This window comes from Polyodon spathula, chromosome 3, assembly GCF_017654505.1.
Source record: "Polyodon spathula isolate WHYD16114869_AA chromosome 3, ASM1765450v1, whole genome shotgun sequence".
Classification (NCBI taxonomy): Eukaryota; Metazoa; Chordata; class Actinopteri; order Acipenseriformes; family Polyodontidae; genus Polyodon; species Polyodon spathula.
The window spans coordinates 50018023-50042427 of NC_054536.1; the positions used below are offsets into that span (position 1 = coordinate 50018023).

The 24405-nt window shown below is 44.1% G+C and overlaps 1 protein-coding gene across 1 annotated transcript in view; it reads right to left on the reverse strand.

Moving 5' to 3' along the window:
* LOC121313146 (adenylate cyclase type 1-like) overlaps window positions 1-24405 on the reverse strand; it is a 157950-nt gene that overhangs the window by 16684 nt on the left and 116861 nt on the right. Inside the window, exons 15-18 of the mRNA XM_041245361.1 lie at window positions 8715-8831; window positions 6884-7030; window positions 6283-6381; window positions 5188-5302 (exon numbers count right to left, since the gene is read on the reverse strand). Coding sequence (XP_041101295.1) covers window positions 5188-5302; window positions 6283-6381; window positions 6884-7030; window positions 8715-8831 — 478 coding nt within the window. The remainder of the gene's footprint in view (window positions 1-5187; window positions 5303-6282; window positions 6382-6883; window positions 7031-8714; window positions 8832-24405) is intronic.

The following is a 24405-nucleotide window of genomic DNA, read 5'->3' on the forward strand; positions in this document are numbered from 1 at the left end:
GTGGGGAAACTTCACAGCCAAGGGATCCTGGAAAGTCCTTGCTAGGAGAGGAGGGCGGCACCCGCAGTTACTAATATATATGTCACAAAGACAGCTGAAGTGGGGGACATCAGACCAGAAACAGGAACCAGGAAATAAACAACAAAGAGATGGAGTTGGGTGGAGCTCAGCGATTGGTAACGCTCAGCATTTAATAATTTAAACAAGCAGAAAATAAAAGGTTGCAAAGACAAACAAGACACAGGACACTGCACTGGTCGCCAAAACAAAAAGACAAACAAAACGGACTATACAGACAAAACACGTGAGCTTCTATTTAGAACTATTATTACAATTACCTCCGACTCCAATCCCGTTCTCCACTCACCGAACACACAACCCTGTGTGAGTGAAAACATGCAGCTTTTATGCAGTTGTACCGAGACTCGATTGCTAATCAATCATTCAATTGGAGTCACGGTACAACTGCACGTGAATTAATAAAGTGCAATTCCCCGTGCTCATATATTATTACTTTTTACTTGCATGTGAACTGATGTGCAATCCTTGTGCCTAAATACAAATATACATTTTAAACACTTGTGTTACACAGCCCCATTTATATCCCGTGTACCAATGACTATACACCAACATTAACACACAACATACAACATAAAAAACACACAGGGGCGGGCACTTTGCCACATATACCCTCCTTGTGCAAGGCACTCATGGCCTCAATGGCCACCTCCCCCATTAAAATCCCAAAAGTCTCTCTCAAAGTCCTGGGCCAAGAACAGGGACTTTAAGGGGTTGATAGGTGGCAATGTTACCAGTAGCCAGGCTGCTACTGGCCATGCTGTCAGCAGACATGCTGACAATGGGGCGAACCTCTCCTCCCGCTGCACCACTGACAGCGGAAATGCTGCCAACGGTGCGGCTGACAGCTCCTAGACTGACTCCTTCAGCCTGGGCAAGTCCAGCAGCGGAAAAGCTGCTGGGGTTGGTGGTCTCCAGACCTCCCAAGATCTCCAAAGAAACTGCTGCGGAGAAAGGTGGTCTCCTGACCTCTCCCCCCTTTTTTCATATCTGGCAGCTCCCTCTGGTGGGGCTCCAGCCACACTGACTCCTGCATCAAAGCACAGCTGACTGTCACCCCTGGCGAAGCAGTTTCAGCGACATCAGGTGATGCGGAGCGGCTGGCTACCCCAGGCGATGCGAAGCAACAGGCAACCCCGGGCGATGCGGAGCAAAAGGCAACCTTGGGCAAAGCGAGGCAGGCATCCTTGGGCAAAGCAAGGCAGGGAGTCAGGACAAGCTGGGGTGCGGGTGTTGATCCTCTTCTCGGCCATTGTGGCCGGGCGGTTCTTCCCCGTGTTTCCCTCAGCAGCCTACGCAAGGGCTGCTGAGGACTGCCAGCATCTATCCCTGGTCCTTTTGGTGCAGGGAGAGACAGCTCCTGCTCCTCTCCCCCTGATGGTGGGGGAAGTGATACCAGAAGGCACTCACCCTCTGCTGGTGGACAGGAACCCAGCAAGCATTCACCCTCTGCTGGTGGACAGGAACCCAGCAAGCATTCACCCTCTGCTGGTGGAGGTGGCGAGGCTGAGGCAGCTCCTGCTGCTCTTCACCTGTTGATGGATGTGGTGGAAGCATGTAGTCTCCTGGTGACGGAGGTGGGAGAGGTGTGTAGTCTACACTTGTTACAGGGGACTGGTGCGGCTTTCCCTCACTTGCAGGGGACTGGTGCGGCTCTCCCTCACTTGCAGGGGACTGGTGCGGCTCTCCCTCACTTGCAGGAGAAGGTGATGGAGGCAGAGGAAGCACCTGCTCCTCTCCTCCAGGTGGTGACGGTAGGGGAAGTGATACCAGCAGGCACTCACCCTGCTGGTGGAGATGGGGACAGCAGGCATTCTTCCTCTGCTGGTGGAGATGCGGTCAGCAGGCATTCTTCCTCTGCTGGCGGAGGTGGCAACAGTAGTCCCTTTGGCTTTCGTTTCCCGCGGTCCCCCCGTCTGGGCGCTAGACGCTCACAGACCCCCCCCCCCCCCCCCCCGTCTGGGCGCTGGACACATGGGCTCCTCCCACACAGGCATTACTTCCACCTCTGTATATTGCGTGGAGCAGATGGCCAACGTGTGTCCATACGTCCCACAGCCAGGGCACAGCTCTGCCGCGATGTTCTTTTAAAAAAAAAAACTTCCCAACTTTCATCCCGTAACTCCTCCTGTTGCGGCTGCTGCATATTTTTTCTGCCCCTCCTTCTCCTCACCTTACTCACCTGTGCCGGTTCCTCCTCCTCCACTTGGAAGAGGCAGACAGCCACCACGTGCCGGTACACCCCGCAGGCAAGGCACCAGCCTTGATCCTCCAGATCACCGAGGAACTCCTCCAGGTCCGTGCAGAAAATCTCTCCAGCCTTGCTCCCCCCCCCCCCCCCCCCCCCCCTCATATTATTACTTTTTACTTGAACCTGTGGACCATTAAAGTTGCTGTCACATTTTCTGGATAAAAACCCCACTATTGAAGGATCATTGGTAAGGCTGTGAATCTGAAGGAAAATGAAGACCAAAGAGCATTCTACAGAAGTTAGAGATAAAGTAATAAAAATGCATAGATTAGGGAAAGGGTACAAAATAATATTCAAGCGTTTGGATATCCCAGTGAGCACAGTTGGATCAATAATCAGGAAGTGGAAGCTGCATCACACCACGCAGGCACTGCCAAGAAAAGACCGTCCCTCAAAACTCAGCACTCAAACAAGAAGGATACTTGTGAGAGAAGCCACAGAGAGGCCAACAATCACTTTGAAGGAGCTACAGAGTTCAGTGCCTGGGAGTAGAGTAATGGTGCACCAGTCAACCATATCAAGAGCTCTGCATAACACTGGCCTGTATGGGAGGGTGGGAAGAAAGAAGCCGTTACTCAAAAAGTACCATCTGAAAGCACGTCTGGAGTTTGCCAGAAAGCATGAGAGTGACCCAGCTGCAATGTGGGAAAAGGTTTTGTGGTCAGATGAGACTAAGATAGATCTTTTTGGCCAAAACTCAAAGCGCTATGTGTGGCACAAACCTAACACTGCCCATGCCTCAAGACACACCATCCCTACAGTGAAGTATGGTGGTGGCAGCATCATGTTGTGGGGATGCTTCTCATCAGCAGGGACTGGGCATCTTGTTACAATTGAAGGAAGAATGGATGGAGCAAAATACAGGAAAATACTGCAAGAGAATCTGCTTCAGTCTGCTAAAAAACTGAAGCTTAGGATGAAATTCACCTTTCAGCAGGACAATGATCCCAAGCACAAGGCCAAAGCAACATTGGAGTGGCTCAAGAACAAAAAGGTGAATGTCCTACAGTGGCCCAGTTAAAGTCTTGATCTCAATCCCATTGAGAATCTGTGGCACTATTGGAAAAATGCGGTCCACAAGCGTTGTCCAACCAACCTGAACAACCTGGAGCAAATCTGCCAAGAAGAATGGGCCAAAATCACTCCGACACTGTGTGGAAAGCTGGTACATACTTACCCCAAAAGACTTAAAGCTGTATTGCAGCGAAAGGTAGCTCTACCAAATATTAATGTGTGGGGATTGAATACTTATGCAAGCAGATATTTCAGTTTTTTATTTTTTCTTAAAAATATTTCCCAACATAAAACCAATGTCACCTTACAATAATTGATTCTGAGTTTCAGTGTTTAAAAATAAAATATCAAACAGAATGAAATTTCAATGTACCATTTGTAATTCAGTAATATGAGAGAATTGGTCAGGGGTCTGAATACTTTTGCAAGCCACTATATATATATATATATATATATATATATATATATATATATATATATATATATATATATATATATATATATATATATATATAGTGATTTCAGTGCTCCGGGTTCTTTTTCAGCACTTTAATGACCCAGCCACACACAAAACACTTAATTTTTCACAGCGTGGTTGCGCTATTTTTATTTTCACAGAAAAATAAAACAAACAAAAACAAAACCTAACTCCATATGGAGTACTAAACTAAACTCTGTCACAGGAACCTTAACCTACCTGCTTACCAATTTAAAACAAAACCACACTTTACATTCACAAATGGACGTTGCACAAAAAGGAAGGATTTACACAGTACCTTTTCTTTCCTTTAACTACAAAGAGTCAGGCTCTTCACACTACAGCAGCCTAGAACATACTGGCTGCTCTCTTTAAATACCCTGCACCTGGTTCTAATTTACAATGGTAGCCAGGTGGTGGGGTTAATTTAATAGAACAATTAAATGTAATTAAACAATAAAACAGCCAAATTAACGTTTTTCAGCCCGTGTCCTTCTGGGAGGTGTAGTCCTGTGTTCCTTAGAACTACCCTTTCTCTGCTCCTTGTCTCACAATATATCTATATCTATATCTATATCTATATATATATATATATATATATATATATATATATATATATATATATATATATATATATATATATATATATATATATATATATATATATATATATAAATATATATATATATTATAAAACGAACTTCTTTTTTTATATTAATATGTTTGGTTTCCTTTTTGTGCTGAATGTGCAATCATTGTGTGTACTTTATTATTTACTCACTTTGTATGCTTATTTTTAGCATATTTTTAAGAATCCTATGAACTTCTCCAAGTAGACACATCATGTTATTCAATTAACTGCGAACAGTTTCTGCTTCCCAATTAAGTCTAATTCCTTTAGAATGCGGCATGTTTTCATAAAAGAAAAAAAAAAAACACACAACAAACAAAACAGAAGCAGTCTGGGATGATTTACTCAGTCCCGTGTTTTCTTTTTATGTGAATATACTCTGTTCCATTGAATTTAAGCATATTAATGTGCCTTGATTCGCAAGAATTACCGATTCGATTTTCCAAAATACTATAGTCTACAGTATTTAATTTGGATAATAGCAAAATGTATGCAAATTAAGCATATTTCCATTGGGCAAATTGCACATTTTTGGTTTAAATGTTTCCTTTTAGCGAATTAACAGCTCAAATGGAAACATAGCCAATGTTGCTATTGCTATATTTTTTTTTTTTTTTTTTTTTTTTTTTTTTTACAGCTTTTGTTTACTCCTTCAAGTGCTTATTTAAGAGACAATGGCAATGGTTATGTGTAAAGCATCACTCACTTATCCCAGATTTAAAAACAGATGCTTACCAACTCTTAAGACAAAGTCATTATATGACTGGTAGTTGATTCCATCTAGTACATTAAACATCTCTATAGCAAAATCTGCCACTGTGCTTAAGTGAGTGTAGATTGATTTTTTGGCCTGAAAAAAAAAAAACAACAACAAAAAATGCCCTTGTTAGAAATAGTAGACCTTTTACATGAAAGTGCTGAAAAACAAGACAGTATAACAAAATGAACCCCACTCCCCAAACTGTACCACTATGATACTATATGTAGATATGTAGATCCTGGCCAGAGTGACACATTTCAGTACAGTAATATCTTAAGCAGCTATGAAGGCTCAAAAAGAAAAAATAAAGATCTTAGGATCTCAATTTCAAATTGATTTATTTAATTTTTCCGTACCGCATGCCTTAATGAGTCACCATAAGTGTGGGAGTAGGATCTTTTTATTGTTGTATAAATAAAGATTAGCATGTTCTGTGTTGCAGGGTTTTTTACGGACACATTGGCATCTAGTGAATTGACCAGGCCATGGTGAATATGATTACCTCTGTGGTTTAAACAATAACAATAGGACTCTTGCTGTCATTTTACAATGCTATACATATATAAATACACTTTGGTACACACAGGACCCTATTTCAAAACTACTGAGTGTGTAAAATAGTTATGTCATAGTTGTATCAGTTTAACAGTTCCCATCTACTGAAATCAACATGTGACTTGTTACTGTAGAAGCACCCAGTATCCAGGGGAGTCCTATGGCAAGAATGTACAGATACAATGAATTCAGTGAAGAAAACGGCTATGAACATAATAATGTGAATTTGCTCTACTGTTTTTCGGATATTAGTAATAATCTTCTTAAACTTTTTTTTTGATAAATTATTTACACACTGGGAATAGCCTTTTATTAAGTGCAGAGATTACATATTTTGACAATGCTAATCACCTGTTACATGTTAAAAACAGACTGGCTTTATTTCATGTGACTCTGGTCTGTTGTTAATCGGTCGCTACTTTTCAACTTGTGGACACAACTTGATCAGTTACTAAAGCCTTCTTCCGAACCACTGCTGTTTAAACCTTAACAAATAGGGACTGTCACTGTCTTACCTTGGTTCCAGTTGTAGGCACTAACCCCACTGCTGCCATGTAGGTGCTGCCAATAGTTTTAATCTTTTCAATATCCTTGTAACATTCTTTGTCCATCAGCTAAAAATAAAAATGTATATCCATATACAACTCATACAATGTAAAATGATATTATAGATGTCAAATGACATACCTCAGTAGTTTAGGACAAAAACCCATGCCAAAATGTGTGGTATTGAATGGTGTTTATTTGATGACTAGATGAGATGTTTGGGAGAATTCTGGTTAATTGATGTGAGGTATGCTGGAAAAGCTGTTCCAAAACTCAGTTTAATGTGTTTATTGTCTTTTGTGTGAAAACAGTTCTGTCTATTCGCTGCTTCTTAACATTTTTTTAGACCTGAATATCAGAACTAGTTTCCAGCTTGAACAATTTGTCAATTTCAGCAATAATATTATGCTTTGTAACTGCCACTTATACTTTAGTTTTCTGAAGTAAAAAGTTATGAAAATGAAATGTTCCTTCATTGAAGTTTTTGCCGTTCTTTAACAGACAAAACTGTAATACAGACTTTCAGATCAAGGTAATACATTATACAGTGCATGAATAAAAAATACTTACCTCATCAAAATCAGCAATGATTTCATTTAATAGGCGCAAGCATTCCACGCCCATGTTATTGCCATCCAGCTCAATATAGAAATCATTGAAATTGGGAATGGAAGCAAACATCACACCCACTTGCGAATACGATTGGTAGTAAAGATCCTGCAACCATGGATAAATCAAGTTAAATTGTTTTTGATATTTTTCCAATGTGGTAGTCATGAGCTGAGCTGCAGTTGGCAATGAAACTCTTCCCTTGACTATCAGGTAAAGTGATTAAGTTGCTGACTCTAGTTCACAGATGTTTTTCAAAGTCTGATTTCCCTCACCACAAGGCGACCCTGTGTCTTCCTTTAGTCACCCTTAACCTCTTTATCCAGGAGCTTACAGCTATGTGCATTTAGATTTGACTTTCAGCTAGCTACAGTACCATGTTCACTGTGAATCAGACATTGAAAATGCAATATATTGGTTCAGATTTTATTTTTAGATTATTGTCAACATTTTTGTGTGTTTTTCTTCTGATATATTTTCTCCACTTTAAGTTACAAAACTATAGAGAAGCTGTCTGCTAAAACAGCCACTAAATATTTGGCTAGACAGTCTCTTAGGAGAGTCCCAGGGGGCACTGTAGGTAAAATTAAGAATAGATATAACTAATTATAAAAAACAAATTTGCCAGATAGCAATCTATATAAAAAAGAAATACTATAGTTGTATCAAAAAAACCTCCCGGACAATGGCATCCTTGAGGTCCGGAATAGTGTGAGGGTTCCCTCGGTACATGTGTGACTTCAGGTACTCTCATAACCAGAAATCTGCTGGTGTAAGCTCCAGGTGAACGAGGTGGTCAATCACAAGGAAAGTGACATAAAATGATTATGTCTTGAAAGTGCTCCTGCAAGAGGTGCTTCACCTGGTTACTAATATGCAGAGGGGCATCAACTGCATGAAGACTGTAGTGTTTATCACATTTCGTTGCTGCAGCATAGGAATGACATGCTGTTGTCAGCATGGTGTGGTATTGTGCAACAGTGACTGGGCATGTTTGTGGTCCCCTTGTTGATGGCTCTTCAAAAAAGAAGAGTCCAATAACAAAGTTAGCCACAAAGCCACACCACACTGCCACTTTAACACCACGTAGCACTCTCACAAATGTTGCATGTGGATTAGTCTCTGACCAGATAACACAGTTGAGCGTGTTCACACTTCCAGACATGGTGAAGTGTGCTTCATCTGTCCACAGGATATTAGTAGGCCACTGGTCATTCAATTCCAGCATCCCAAACAAAGTGACCCTGGGATCGTCTTGCCCTTCTCCTCCAAACGTGTTTCTGCCTCTCCTCAACAAGAGCCAAGTGTGGCCGTATCAGGAAGTGTACCACAGCCAATGACAGGTCTCTGCAGGTGTGTGCTTATATACAGCTCTTAATTGCTCGCTTCTACAATGATTTGCACCTTGTAAGAAGTGGTGTAAAGTTTTTGGAGGGACAGCAATTAGCTAAGTGGAAGTCCAAATCCTTACATCACATTATAATGTTTGCGCACACCTAGTATCCAGATCCCTTCCAATTCCATGCTCTTTTTTCATTTAAATGTATTTTAATATCATTTTAATGGATTAATGATGGCAAAGTGCAATTCTGATAGCAAGTGCAGAATGCCAGGTGAACATTATTCTTTAAATATGCCGCATTTTTAGCAGCTGCTAACACAATTTACGGACATATTATGAGGGTTCTGCACCATCTGTATCCTTCCATTTACCCCTAAGCGTTTTGGTTGGTAATATAGTTTTAGAAGCTGGCTTCTTATATAATATTATAAAGATGTGAATTTAATTTACCATATTCCTTGGGTTGGACATCAGAAAGTGCTGTGCAACATGTGCAGGAAGTAGGTTAAATAAAATCCTTTTGTTGTCAAGCTTTACTCTTTCCATGTCATCTCTCTCCTCTTCTGCCTTAAAGAAAAATGACATATTGGTATCATTCAAACATCAAAGAATGTTAAACACTCAATCCATATTAGACCTTTTCACCGTAGGTTAAGAACCCCATATCAAGCATTTTACAAAGAATGTCAGTTTATTGGAGAATCAAATGGTTGGTTACTAACAGAAAATAATTATCTGCAGGGGTGAGGAAAATATCATTATCCAATTAAAAATGTTAAATTTACTAAAGAAGGCCTGCAAACAGGATTTTTTTTAACATAGTTTAGTACCATATATCACAAATCTTGCATAGGAACTGCCAGGAAAGTATGTTTAACACAGATAGTAATGATGACTGAGGATTGAACCCAAGGCTCCAGGTTCAGAAACCACCATGTTATTGGACATGCTAAGAGGTCATCTACCAGAATGAATTGAATATCTAATATAAACAACGTGGAAATATAAATCATATTACTCTATATTTTTGGAAACATCTCAGCTTTGCTCTTGAGGTCTTTCATGCCATCAGAACCCACCATGATGTGTAATTTATAGTTGTGTGTGTATGTATGTATATGTGTGTATATATGTATATATATATATATATATATATATATATATATATATATATATATATATATATATATATAATTACACACACATACATACATACAGGCCAACTTCACTATAACAAACCCTTCTTATAACGAACACCTGTTTTTAACGATCCCAAAAGCAAGAACCGATTTTTTCAATGCAAATTAGCCCTATTAGAATGATCACGTACAGGATCGACCCGGATACAACGATCTCCAATTCAAAGATGACTTATTGTACTACGATTCATGGATGACGAATGCAATCCTTGCCTGTCCGTCATCTTCACACAAAATGCAACCAGGCAACGGGCATGAGGAGCAATCTACACTGGATAGTATTTTTTTCAAGACAGTACATTTAATTACTGTATTCAACATGTAAGTGTACATTCTTTCTTTCTTACTTTTGATTGTTTACAGACAGGCGCTCGATTGAGACTTGCTGTCTGCTAGGTTTGGTTGAGAGCTAGGGCAGCTAGTGATTGGCTGTGCCCGTCCTCAATCGGGTGTAGCAGGTTCCTGGAGCGGGATGCCTCGTTCAGTAAGGCTAGTGCTCGCCCTGTGTGGCACCTTTTTATTTGTAGTTTTTGTACTGTGTTTTATTTTGCCTTTTGTACAGTCTTCTGTATGTGTCCTCTGTGCGTTACCATTGTTGGTAGCGTCACATGACCCGTTTGTTTACTTTCTGTTTTGTGTTTAATAAAAGTCACAATGCCGTTTAAATGTTGATCAATGTGAAGGAATTTTCATAAAAGTACTATATATTGATGTTCAATTCAAATTTGCCGTTTTGTCATTATTTTAATACAAAAAAAAATGCCAAACCCTAGTATAGTAAACACCCTGGTATAACGGACATTTCAATGGAATGACAACCATTACCGAATGGGAAAGAGCCCTCTCTGATCGTCAATCACTGAGCATATATAAAAAAGCTGCCCTATCAGGGCCCTGCTGTGAGGGGGAAGTCCCTCCTACCTCCTGCTGAAGAGGGACGTCCTCACAGTAACATATCGCCATTTTCTCTCTCACTTCATTGAGACGGGTCACAGATTGCTTTGTGCTTTCTTGTCCGAATTTGGCTAATTTGTCGGTTTATACCTTCAAATTTTTTTATATCCACAGTAAAATCATGCTTTCGAACATTAAGAGTGCTCTTGCCTGATTCTACTGTCAGTTTATTGACTAGAACTGGTTTCGACCCCTCTTGCTAGACTGGCAAACGGCCATTACTCTTTTCCACTATGCAAGGCCTTATGTAGTTTTCAAATACCATGTTGGGAGCTGTTCTGGTGCTGTAAGGAGACTCCTCTGGCTCGCGGCATCGTCCTCTACTCCAATTTAATTGGTCACAGTGAGAAAAAAAAAAATATCAGCTCGGGCCTAGCGCCCCTCTCAAGCCTAGGGCAAACCTAGCGCGGCTGCACTTGCCCTTGGCGATCACCCCGACTGAATCGGCTACATAACCTGGCATCGACTGCGATTCTCCCGTCGACCTCAGTCTTGGAACAGCGCCTACCTGGCCCCGATTGACTCGGCACCGGTGTAACCATCTTCGGCGCCACCTAAAGCCTGGCGCCGACCGCGCCCACCATCGGCACCGACCTAGGCGCCGATTGACTCTGCACCGACCACTCGATCTCGGCCCCGAGCGCAGAAGCCCCACCTACAACGCCATGTCAGTTCAGTCAACTAGGTCCTCCACTGGTTTCCAGGGCGATCAGTGCATGTTGAAGCTGCCCAGACAGGATGAGCACCTGTCCTGCGCCAGATGGTTAGGGCCAGACCATGCAGCCAAAGCACTGTCGGGTGAGTTGGACTGCTCTCCGTGCAGGAAGTTCTCGAAAAGAACTAAGCGCAGGACAGCAGCCTTATCCCCAGCAGAATCCCTCTCCTCGAGCCATGAGAGAATGAGGTCAGTGGTCCAAGGTCATCCGCAGAGGTCCTCTAGGGACCCCCCCCTCCCCTACAGTGACCAGAGAGCTCTCCTGCACACCTGGGTCACCCTCCCCTTCCCGACCACTGGTACAGAGGTGCAGACACCTCTCAGGGAAGGCAAGATGGTCACCGCCGAGTCGGTACCGCTCGAGGGGGCGTTCACCAGGGGACAGCGTGCAGGTACCGCTCTCCTTCCCCACGTTCACCGTCAGTTGCCTCGGAGGCGTGGAAGCTCGGCTGAGCAGCGCTTCCAGGATTTGGTGGAGACCCTACTAAAGTCATAGGGCAGACTGCCCCCTACCACCGGGCAACCCCAACTTCCACAGTCTCGTTCCTCATACTCAGCACCTAGACCTCCTAGCCCAGGCGAGCTGTCCTTCATGGCGTCAAGATCAGACATCTCGAACCCAGCCACTTCCATCGGGCAGGCCACAGTGGGGTGCTCCTTACCACCCCTGCCGCATGTGTCGCCGAGGGAAGAGTTCCGGGCACTAATGCAGCGTGCTGCTGCAGCCACAGACATTCCCTGGCCGGAAGAACAGGAGGGAAAGGGAAATCGTTTCCTCCAACAAAAAGGGGACACACAGCAAGCCCTCCCTTTGTGCCAGGACTTCTGGGAATTGGTGTGCTCCTCCTGGAGTAACCCAGCATCTGCACCCTCAGCCTCCAGAACAGCAGAGTCTCTACTGCACACTGCAGGAGCCCAAGAAGCGGGCCTAGGCACATTCCCCACTATCGGGGACACGGTCACAGTATTGGTGCAAGGTTCCACCTTCACCAAGGGGGATAATGACCGAACCTTCCCATCCAAGCCTTGCAGAACAACGGATGCAAAGCTTAAAAAGGCGTATGCATCGGCAGCGCTGTCAGTTAGAGCAGCGAACGCCATGGCTATACTGGTGCTCTACCAAACCCAGTTAGCAGAGAGGCTGCAGGAAAGATCCACTGAGGCAGACACAGGGGAGGTCCAGGCTGTAGCAAGGGCGATGACTGACCTAATGGGGTAGTTAGGCCAGGCATCAGGGAGGTCGCCGGCGGCAATGGTGGCCGCTCGCCGCCATTTGTGAAGGACGCAAGCCAAGGTCGTGGAGACTGAGAGGGTGGCGTTACTGGATGCCCCCATTACAATGGGGCAGACATTTGGGACAACCATTGATGTGAGCCTTGAGAGATCCCACAAGGCCACAGAGGTTGCCTCCAAATTCTCACGCCTTCTGGCTTACCTTCAGTGCCCAAGGTGGCATTCACAGCCTGCTGGGGTAAAAGGGACTGAACACCACCCTCCACCCCAGAGCAGACAAACAGTAACAGGCAGAGCCGGCGGCAAGGGACCACCGCGAGAGACCGAGGCCGGGGCCTAAGAAAAACCCGCCCCTCCCAAGCCCAAGGGAGACCGCCCCTGAGGGGCCCCAGCTGCCACCAAACCCCCCTCACAACCAGACTGATCAATGGCAACGACCCATGGCAAGGCTGCACCCAGGACTCCTGGATGTTATCGACAATGAGACATGGATACGCTCTACAATTCTGCTTCGGTCCACCACCCTTCAAGTGTGTGCTCCTCAACACCGTCGAACCAGCGAGCGTGATACTCCTACAACAGAAGATTGCCAATCTTCAACAGACAATGCTGTGTGCTTGGTAAGTCCAAGCGATGCCCTAAGTGGCTTTTACTCCAGGTACTTCCTGGTGCCCAAGAGGGACTGTGGTTTCAGACCAATTCTGGACCTCAAGGTCCTCAACTTGTTCCTCAAACAGAGGAAGTTCAACATGTTGACAGCACAGCGTATCATACAGTCTGTCCAACCAGGCAACTGGTTCACATTGATTGACCTGCAAGACGCCTACTTCCATGTCCTGATCGGTCCCGCGCACAGAAAATAGCTGCGCTTCGTCTTTCAAGGCAACACATACGAATTCTGCATGCTGCCATTTGGCCTCTCGCTGACGCCCCGTGCATGGATGCAGCACTGACTCCACTCAGGCTGCGGGATATTCAAATCCTGAACTATCTGGACAATTGGCTAGTTTTCACTCATTCCAAAGCACGCGCAGAGGCACACACAAAACAGATCTTAGATCATGTGATGAAATTAAGGCTATCGATACATCAACAGAAGAGCAGCTTCATACCGTCTCAGTCCACAGTGTTCCTGAGGATCAAACTGAACTCAGTGAGCATGCTTGTCTCACTGTCGGAAGACAGGATTTGGTCGTTGGAGGCCGCACTCTCCCTATTCAGAGAGGACACTCTCTTACAGCGCACATAATACCCAAGAGCTGCAAATAGTGAACCTGGCATTGTCTCATTTTTGCCAGCAATTAGCGCACAAACATGTGCTGGTCCGGGCAGACAAGACCACAGTTGTAGCCTACATAAACCACCAAGGCGGCCTGTGCTCGCCGGGCCTTCACCATGCAGCACACACATTCCTGTCCTGGATGCACAGAAACATGCGTTCCATCAGGGCAGTTCACCTCCTCGGTGTGAACAACAAGGCAGCAAGAGAAGAGCTCCAGACAGCTCGGAAGGGAGACTGCATCCCCAAGTGGTGCAACAGATTTGGGCGAGGTTCCGTACTGCACAGGTCGACCTCTTTGCCACAGCCAAGTCCACTCATTGCCCCTTAATGTTCTCCATGGAGAGAGACGGGGGCCCCCTATGGTTCTCCATGGAGAGTAGAAACACTAGCTAACCCCTGGACACAGGGGCTTTTGTATGTGTTCCCTCTGCTACGATTAATACCCCTGACACTAGAGAGGATCAGTGTGGAGAGAGCACAAGTTCTGCTGGTTGCACCCAGATGGCCGAGGTGCCCCTGGTTTGCTCTCCTCTCCGACATGATGTCGGGTCATCCGTGGCAGCTCCCGCTGCGCAAGGACCTCCTGAGCCAAGCGGAGGGGCTATTATGGCACCCGAACCCAGCCCAGCTCCAACTCTGGGTCTGGCCGTTGAACGGAGCCGTCTATTCAGACGAGGTTTGCCAGCTGCAGTTGTAGAAACACTACAGTCTGCTAGGGCACCGAGCACTAGAGCCCAGAACTCATAGAAATGGAAAGTTTTCCAAGACTGGAGCCTTGCAGAAGGTCACGATCCTGAGACCAGCCCTACTAAGACGATATTAACCTTCTTACAACATCTGTTTGACACAGGAAAATTAGCGTCCACTTTGAAGCTATACCTGGCAGCAATATCACTGTGCCACGACAAAATTGACTTGGTATCCCCTGGGGCATATTTCCTGGCAGTGAAATTTCTTAAAGGGACTCGGAGGCTTCGTCCTCCCATGTAAAGTAAGGCCACCAAGTGGGATCTAGAACTGGTACTGCGGGTCCTTATAGGTCCCCCATTCGAGCCCATGGCATCAGCAGAATTATGCCCTGTTTCCTTGAAGGTGGCGTTTTTAATATCCATTACGTCTGCTAGTCAAGTAAGTGAGCTTTATGCGCTCTCTATCGATGACACATGTATGGCTTTCACTGGAAATGACTTGCAGGTAACATTAAGAACAAATCCAGCCTTTTTGCCAAAAGTGGTATCTTCGAGTCTACGTGTCAGAGGAGGACTGTAGACAGCACATGCTCTGCTCAGTTCGGGCTCTGCGTTGTTACCTGGATAGGACGGCGTCCTGGAGACTCATTTAATTTGAAATTGAAATTGAAATATTGACTTTTTAACTTCTTGTTTTTACATTGGTCAATTTGATACATTTTCACTTTAATGGGACAAAAAGAGTCAATAGGAATTCACAAAGCCATTTGTCGACCAACCATGGAGAAACATACTCAATTAAGTCACATAACTTGAAATAGACTCAGGAATTTAATTCACTGGCTTTTAGATATTCTTATGTTGTTTATTTATCATTTTGTTATAGGGTTTCTACCCTTTAAGTAAAAAAAAAAGTGCTAATGACACTTGGAAAAGGCCTTGTGAATCTGTCTTATTGTCAGGTGATTTGATGATGAGGGGATATGATGGGACTTAATAAAAGTGGGGAAAACTCAGGTAAAACCATCTATGGTTGTAGATGTGTGAAGGTAAATGGTAAAGGTAAATGATGAGTCTACTTTAATATCTGCAATGTTATTTATTTAGGTCATTCCATTTTTATTTCCAATACCGTATACATTCATCCTGTTAGTCAATTAATTTTTTTTTTAAAAAAAGCAAAACTTTTTTGCTTGAGTTTGCCCATTATTGCCCATTTTTTTATGTTTTAAAAGTACTGTATCTAGAATGTCTACACTAGCAGTAAGTGTTATAAACCTAGATTCTAGAAAGTAAGATGAAGATATTTTGTTACTTTCTTCCAGAGCCCACTGATTGGTTCAATGTCCCCCAGGAAGTACAACTTAACACATGAAAGGGCTGCCACTTAAAAAGGACAAGTTGATCGGCCTGTAACTTTACATCTAATTCCATCATGCAAATAATGTTAAACAGTTGCCTTTGATACAAACTGAGAAGACAACAGTTGAGGAATCAGTACTTTAATCCCCCTTACACCAACCTTAATAAGCCTCTTGATTTACTCTATCTAAAAACTCTCTCTTATTCTCAATTTTCCCTGCTTTGCTAATTCGTGGATTATGTATGTTTTGTATCTGCAGAAATCCACAGATTAGCTAAAGCCTTGTATTATTAGCAAAATACAACAAGTAAACATTTACCTGAAAGGATCATTACATGGTCTCTTTCAGTGCCTAAACTGGCATGCTTACAATGCAGACTTGCTGTAAGTAACAGTTTCCAGTCCTCAAATTTAGATTTGGCACGGTTTATATATCCTTAAAATAGGTGTGGGGGTGGGTGGAAATCTGCTGCTGTTTCTTGTCATACTTACTCACATTAGGTTGTTTACTCTATTTGATTTACTTTTTGTTTCAGGAAAAATACTGTGATTACACACACACAGTGCCTTGCAAAAGTATTCAGACCCTTGACCAATTCTTTCATATTACCAAATTACAAATGGTACATTGAAATTTCGTTCTGTTTGATATTTTATTTTTAAACACTGAAACTCAGAATCAATTATTGTAAGGTGACATTGGTTTTATGTTGGGAAATATTTTTTAGAAAAATAAAAAACTGAAATATCTTGCTTGCATAAGTATTCAACCCCTGTGCTGTGGAAGCTCCCAGTTTGCATCGATGAAAGAAATTGCCCTAACGAGGACACAATTACCTTACCATTGGCCTCCACCTGTGAACCATTAAAGTTGCTGTCACATTTTCCAGATATAAAACCCACTGTTGAAGGATCATTGGTAAGGCTGTGAATCTGAAGGAAAATGAAGACTAAAAAGAGCATTCTACAGAAGTTAAAGATAAAGTAATACAAATGCATAGATTAGGGAAAGGGTACAAAATATCCAAGTGTCTGGATATCCCAGTGAGCACAGTTGGATCAATAATCAGGAAGTGGAAGCTGCATCACACCACCCAGGCACTGCCAAGAAAAGGCCGTCCCTCAAAACTCAGTGCTCAAACAAAAAGAAGACTTGTGAGAGAAGCCACAGAGAGGCCAACAATCATTTTGAAGGAGCTACAGAGTACAATGGCTGAGAGTGGAGTAATGGTGCACCAGTCAACCAAATCAAGAGCTCTGCATAACACTGGCCTGTATGGGAGGGTGGCAAGAAAGAAGCCGTTACTCAAAAAGTACCATCTGAAAGCACGTCTGGAGTTTGCCAGAAAGCATGAGAGTGACCCAGTTGCGATGTGGGAAAAGGTTTTGTGGTCAGATGAGGCCATGTGTGGCAGGCTGGTGAGTGGATCGAGGCCCAGAGACAGTCTGCAGTTCAAAAAAAAAAAACAATTTTACTATAAATAACACAAAATAAAAGTGCACAAGGGCAAAATAAAGGGATTTAAACACACAAAAAAAAAAACAATACAAAAAACAAACTTACAAAAACAAACGTTTCCAGGCTGGGCAATGCCTTCACTGGATTCACAAATCTCAAAAATACACACAAACCAAAAACTATCAATCTGCTTCCTCAACTCCCTCCCCCTAAATGAGAAGCAGAGGCCTCCTTTTATATCAGGTGGCTGGGCACTGATTGATCGTTAATTAAGCTAATCAACCCCAGCCACCTGAACATAATAAACCCAGGCAGGTAGGGGAAGTTAACCCCATCCCTGCCAATTTCTAAGGGGCAGAGCTGTGCTCTGCCACACACCTCCCCCCATGTACAAAGTACACCGGCCGCAATCGGCCAACTCCCCCCCCCCAAGGAGTCCAGTTATGTCCCTCGGGTGGGCTGTTTTGGTGGGTGGTGGTGGGCGGGGTTGATGTCGGAGCCCCCAAGCCTTCTTTGGTTGAGGGGGCCCCGAATCTCCAAGGTAGTATGGCGACGGCGGCCTGGCTCCCTCTGGTGGAGAAGGCGGCGATGGCGGCCCAGCTTCCTCTGGTGGAGAAGGCGGCAGCGGACCCTCGGGAGGCGACGGCAGCAGCGGACCCTCGGGAGGCCTAAAAAAAAAAAAGTAGAGACCAGCAGCCCCAGGCGATGCGGAGCAGCAGGCAACCCCAGGCGATCCAAATACGTCACCCCTGAGCGGAGCGGGCGTGGCAAGGCAGGCATCCTTGGGCCATAGCTCCTCCCCTCTGGGCTCTGAGAGCGGCCTGCGGCTCCTCCCCACTGGGCTCTGACAGCGGCGGCCCCTCCTCCCTCTCGGGCTCTGGGGACGACGGCAGCTCCTCCTCCCCCTCTGGCTCTGGGAGCGACGGCAGCTCCTCCTCCCCCTCTGGCTCTGGGAAAGGCGGCTCACCCCTCTGTGGCTCTCGGGAAGGCGGCTCACCCCTCTCTGGCTCTCGGGAAGGCGGCTCACCCCTCTTTATTGGAGTCACCGGGGCATCTCCCATGTCTACCGCCAGGTAATTAACCACCATGAGGGCAACCTCTGGGAAGGACATTGGGTGGTGTTGTTCCTCCCACTGTTCCCACCTCTCCCCATCTCAACGCCACAGCATGTTGATAACTATGGGGAGATCGTGGACGAGGTCTGCCTCAGGGTGCATCAACCAGTCCCAGATCTCCTGGGACGGTGGTGAAGGTGGTGGTGCTGGAGGTAGTGGGGTGGCCCCTGATGCCCGGAGTGAACACTGCACCTCTTCCTGGGCCTGGTTGTAGGGGTATCCTGCCCAGTTGTGGCCGTCCTCCTCACACCGGCCACACCAGTTTGCCGGTGGTACGTCTGGGCAGGACCGCCAACGATGGTAATCCTTCCCGCACCAGGAACACCAGGGGAAGAGGCTGGCCGGGTCCTCCAGCGGTGGCTGCAACAGCTTACATTTCTTCAGCTGCTGCTTTTCCTGCCTTTGCCGCTGTCTGCTCTTCTTTCCCATAATCCCCCCCAAAAAAATAGTTCTCCCAAAAATTCCCCCAAAAAAAAAAAAAAAAATACTGCTCTGAGCCGCTACGTGGCGCTATCCCACTTCCGACACCAAATGTGGCAGGCTGGTGAGTGGACATAGGCCCAGAGACAGTCTGCAGTTCAAAAAAAATAACAATTTTACTATAAATAACACAAAATAAAAGTGCACAAGGGCAAAATAAAGGGATTTAAACACAAAAAAAAACCAGTACAAAAAACAAACGTTTCCAGGCTGGGCAATGCCTTCACTGGATTCACAAATCTCAAAAATACACACAAACCAAAAACTATCAACCTGCTTCCTCAACTCCCTCCCCCTAAATGAGAAGCAGAGGCTTCCTTTTATGTCAGGTGGCTGGGCGCTGATTGATCATTAATTAAGCTAATCAACTAATCAACCCCAGCCACCTGAACATAATAAACCCAGGCAGGTAAGGGAATTTAACCCCATCCCTGCCAATTTCTAAAGGGCAGAGCTGTGCTCTGCCACACTTTTTGGCCAAAACTCAAAGCGCTATGTGTGGCGCAAACCTAACACTGCCCATGCCTCAAGACACACCATTCCTACAGTGAAGTATGGTGGTGGCAGCATCATGTTGTGGGGGTGCTTCTCATCAGCAGGGACTGGGCATCTTGTTACAATTGAAGGAAGAATGGACAGAGCAAAATACAGGAAAATACTGCAAGAGAATCTGCTTCAGTCCGCTAAAAAACTGAAGCTTGGGAGTAAATTCACCTTTCAGCAGGACAATGATCTCAAGCACAAGGCCAAAGCAACATTGGAGTGGCTCAAGAACAAAAAGGTGAATGTCCTACAGTGGCCCAGTCAAAGTCCTGATCTCAATCCCATTGAGAATCTGTGGCACTATTTAAAAATTGCGGTCCACAAGTGTTGTCCAACCAACCTGAACAACCTGGAGCAAATCTGCCAAGAAGAATGGGCCAAAATCACTCCGACACTGTGTGCAAAGCTGGTACATACTTACCCCAAAAGACTTAACGCTGTACTGCAGCGAAAGGTGGCTCTACCAAATATTAATGTGTGGGGGTTGAATATTTATGCAAGCAAAATATTTCAATTTTACAATATTAACACCAATATTTAAAAAATAGCAGCTGCCCTTAATCCTCTTTACAGCTCATGGTTATTGTTAGATTAAATCACTTGGGCGTACAACCTCAGATCTTGGTTATAAGTACTGGTTCGACCAGTATTAAAGTACAGGCAAGAGTAATCCCTGGCAAACCGTCAATCAGAAAGAATCAAAAGTAGTTAATTGCCTTCATGAATATAGCCTGAAGATAGTATAATAAGTATAATTTGGCTTTTCTGTTCTGTATCACATCCGAAAGAAAAAATAGGCAACATTATAACTCAATACATTTATCAAAATCTTAATATATGCAATACACTAATTTGTCTCAGCAGATTTGTTCATTTCATTCACTGAATCACGAACATTAAGTAAATAAATCTTGCTGAAATACTTGGTTATGAAAATGTGTTTGAATGGAAAAATCTGGCAGCAAGGTCCATTTAAGTTAAGACTGTTCACTTGGTGGGCCGCACCGTAAAAAATATATATACATATATACATTGTAACATATGTGAAAACGTCTATAGAAAAATTGTAGCTCAAGATCTGCAGTTAACAAAGACAAAGTGACAACGGTTAGGGGTGTGAAGATCCATCAAGGGAGAATGAAATGCTTGAGGGAGAAGGGACAAGGGCCTCGCACTTATCAGTATCTTTTACAAAGTCGGTCAAATCAGTCGAATGAAATCCAGTGACAGGGAGCAAATCACAGTTCAGCACCCATGTCATAGATGAGAGGAGGACTTGCATAATCACAACTAGTGATGAACCTAATGATCCTTGTGAACCCGGTCAGATGAACCAGGGTAAGAGAGAAAAGAACCTCAACGGGCACAAGCCTGGAGTTAAAAGGCCAAGAGCTTCTGAGAAAAGGGGTTGGGGCACATTAAACATGGATCTCTGTTTTGTGTTGGAAAGTTTAGGTGGAAAAGTTACTATTCCTGTAAAGTCTAGATGGCAGCAGGAGATTGAGCACTTAGAGAAAGGAGGCAGCTGAGGAAGCAATGGAGGAGAGCAGAAGGAGGCACTCAATCTATTACAAAGGGTCATAAAAGATAAGCTTGCATCACTGCACAGAGCTGAGCGCCTATGGAAACGCTGCAAAAAGGTGCGTGCAAGAACTAACTTTTATAAAAGACACATTCAATTTTGCAAAGTTGTTATTCACTAGGGAGAAAAATGGCAGACCAAAAGCAACTAAGCCTGAGCTAGAGAGATATCTCAAGGAAACGCACACGTATTCAAAAAGGCAGGAGCTTATGTCGATTCCTTCAGACATCCCAACTATCAATCCACCAGAATACCAAATGGAGAACTGTGCACCTAAGTGGAAAGAAGTAGCGTAAGCTGTGAAAAAGGCAAGGGCGTCATCCCCTGGGCCTAATGGAGTTCCTTACAGAGTGTACAAGAGTGCCCCTGGTGTTCCCCAAATCCTGTGGAAATTGATGAAAGTACTGTAGAATGGGAAAAACAGGTTGTACCAAAGCTTGTCAGCTTACCTATTAAAGAACTGCTTCATTGACACTTCAGTACAGAAAGATGGTATTCTAGGTTTCCCAGGATGCTTAGAGCACATCAGTGTGATCTGGCAGCAAATTCAATCAGCTAAAAAGAAGAGGAAGGAGCTCCATGTGACATTTCTGGATTTAGCTAATGCATACAGTTCAGTAGCACACAAACTTCTTTGGGCAGCATTTGATTTTTTCAGTGTACCAATGACAATAACAAACTTAGTGAAAGCCTACTTCAGAGATTTGCAATTTTATTTTTCAACTTCAGAATTTACCACTACATGGCAAAGTCTAGAAATTGGAATAATGGCAGGATGCACCATTTCTCCACTGGCTTTTACCATGGCAATAGAAGTAATTATTAGGGCATCAACATGGGTAGTGGGAGGAGAACACTTGGCTTGTGGAATGCGACTACCACCAATTAGAGCATACATGGATGACATGACAATCATGACTACAACAGTAGACTGCACTAATTGGTTATTGGGCAAACTAATCAATAACACTGAATGGGCACTAATGCAATTCAAGCCCACTAAGTCAAGGATTATCTCTATAATTAAAGGTAAAGTAGTGGATAGAAGGTTCTACATTAAAGGTGAGGCAATTCCAACCGTGTCTGAGAAGACTATGAAAAGTCTTGGGAGATGGGATGATAGGGACCTAACGGACACAGTTTGTGTGGGAGAAGTGAGACAACAAGCACTGCAAGGGTTGAACAGCATAGACAGCAGCGCTTTACCAGGCAAACAAATGCTGGTGTTTTCAGTTTGGTCTACTGCCAAGACTTCTGTGGCCACTCACTGTGTATTAGGTTTACTTGACAACAGTAGAGAAGCTGGAAGTGTTAATCAGTTCATACATCAGGAAATGGTGCCTCAGCAAAGTGGGACTGTATGGTAAAGGGATATTGCAACTGCTGTAATCTCAGCTCAAACCGAGGAGTTTAAGTGTGCCAAGGTTCAATTGGAAATGACACTGGAGGAGGCACATGACGAATGTATGAGGGAGGTAGCATCTGTGTTGAAAACAAGTGGGCTGAAAAGGAAGCTGTGAAAGATGCAAAGGCTGCCCTTTGTATCAGTGAGTACAGCATGGAAGAGGAAGCATTGGTCTCAGTTCAGATCCTACATGCCACAAAGCAGCTCCAACTCAACAGAGGAAGCTGGTAGTCAATGAGGTGCAAAAGCAGGAGAGGATGAGGTGCATAAAGGCAGTTTCCCAGGCCAAGCAGGGAGAATAGAAGAGATGGGAGAGTGTTGAATAACACAAGATCGGCTGGCGAGATCTATGGACAGTGGAACAGAGCTGGATCAGTTTCCTCATCAGGTCAACATATGATGTTCTCCCATCATCACAGAACCTTAATATATGGGTAGGCGAGGATCCATGGTGTCCTTTCTGTTACATTAAAACACATTTTGACAGGATATAAGGTGGGTCTTAGCCTAGGATGGTTTACTTGGTGTCATGACCACTTTATGCGATGTATGGCCTTAGCATTGGAAGATAAGCACAGCACGACCCAGGTTGCCACCAATTCCAGCAATATATGACACAAGAAGAACAACATTCCTCTGTCCAGGGGAGCAACCACCAAGAAAAGGTATTAACCCTTTGAGTAGTACGAACATACCGGTATGTTCACTGCTCTCTGGTCTCCAGGGGGTCTGAACGTACCAGTACGATCTGCAACTATAAACTTGAATTACTGAGCCTACAAAACTCCTGATAACATAGTATTGTAACACTAGGTTTCTGTAACACCTTTTATTGGTCTCTTGTGCCTTCTGCCAGATACTGACTGAATTACATATAAGAAACCCAGTCACAAAAATGTCAACACTGTTTGTAAACCGGGAAAAATTGATAACTGAGAAAGAAGTATTAGTAATAATACTGAATTCAGATTCTGATTTGAATTCAAATACATACAATTATTCCACTGAATCCAATGTCAGTGAAGACATAAGTGAAGAATATTTACCATCAACATCAAGTGACAGCGAAGAGCTGGCGCCAAGCTCCATGCTTCAAGGAGTATCATACGCTGAAGCAATAGACACTCTCACTCCCTCCGCCCCCACAACCTGTTTACCCGGATATGATTTATTCATCTCTCTCTCTCTCTCTCTCTCTCTCTCTCTCTCTCTCTCTCTCTCTCTCTCTACTAACTAACTCGAGACATTATTTGTGGTAGTATATTCTGACCCATATTATTCTCTCTCTCTCTCGTCCCACTTTTTTGTTAGGACGTGTTCCACCCCATTGTTTATTGCCTACATGTTATTTTTTAGTCAAAACCTTTCCCATGACTAAAATAATGAAAATATATATATTTATTTACAGTAAAATTATTTATCTGTACTTCGTCAGTATTCATTACATACAAACATATACCTTTTAGCTTGTTTGTACACTGTACTCGTAATAATCAAGTGCATGCAGAAGACTCACTCCCGTAGGAATGGAAGGGTATTTTAGAACCCATTAATCAAACGGTTGAAACCAAAACTCATCTAGGACAACTGGAAAATGCTGGCAGATGTTGGTCAATGGCTTATTTTCCCACCTGAGATTGCCATCACTAACCTTCAACCTGATATTGTCTTGTGGTCTGGATGAGCACACCTTGTTCACCTGGTAGTTAACAGTGCCATAGGAGAATGCTGTGGATGAGGTGTATGAAAGGAAGAAACTTTGGTACGCTCAACTAGCTGCTGAAGCAGAACAGTAAGGGTGGAGAGTCCAGGTTTACCCAGTGGAGGGGGGGATGTCTATTTGTGGCACAATCCACAACCCGGTTTCTCAGACATATGATTCAGTGGTCAACAGTTGCGACTCATAGTGAAGAACTTATCTGAAGCAGCAGGCTGTGGTTGAGACGAAAAGATTCTGGTTGGGGACCTCAAGCACAGTAGAATGAAAGCAACATCGACAAAAAGAAAGGCAAGTAAGCTCAGCTTAGCTGAGTGGGGGACGGAGGGGGGACGAGAATCACTGTCAAGCCCTCTTAAGGTGTTACAGGCTAGTCGATGAAACACCAAGGAAGGTGGAAGGTGA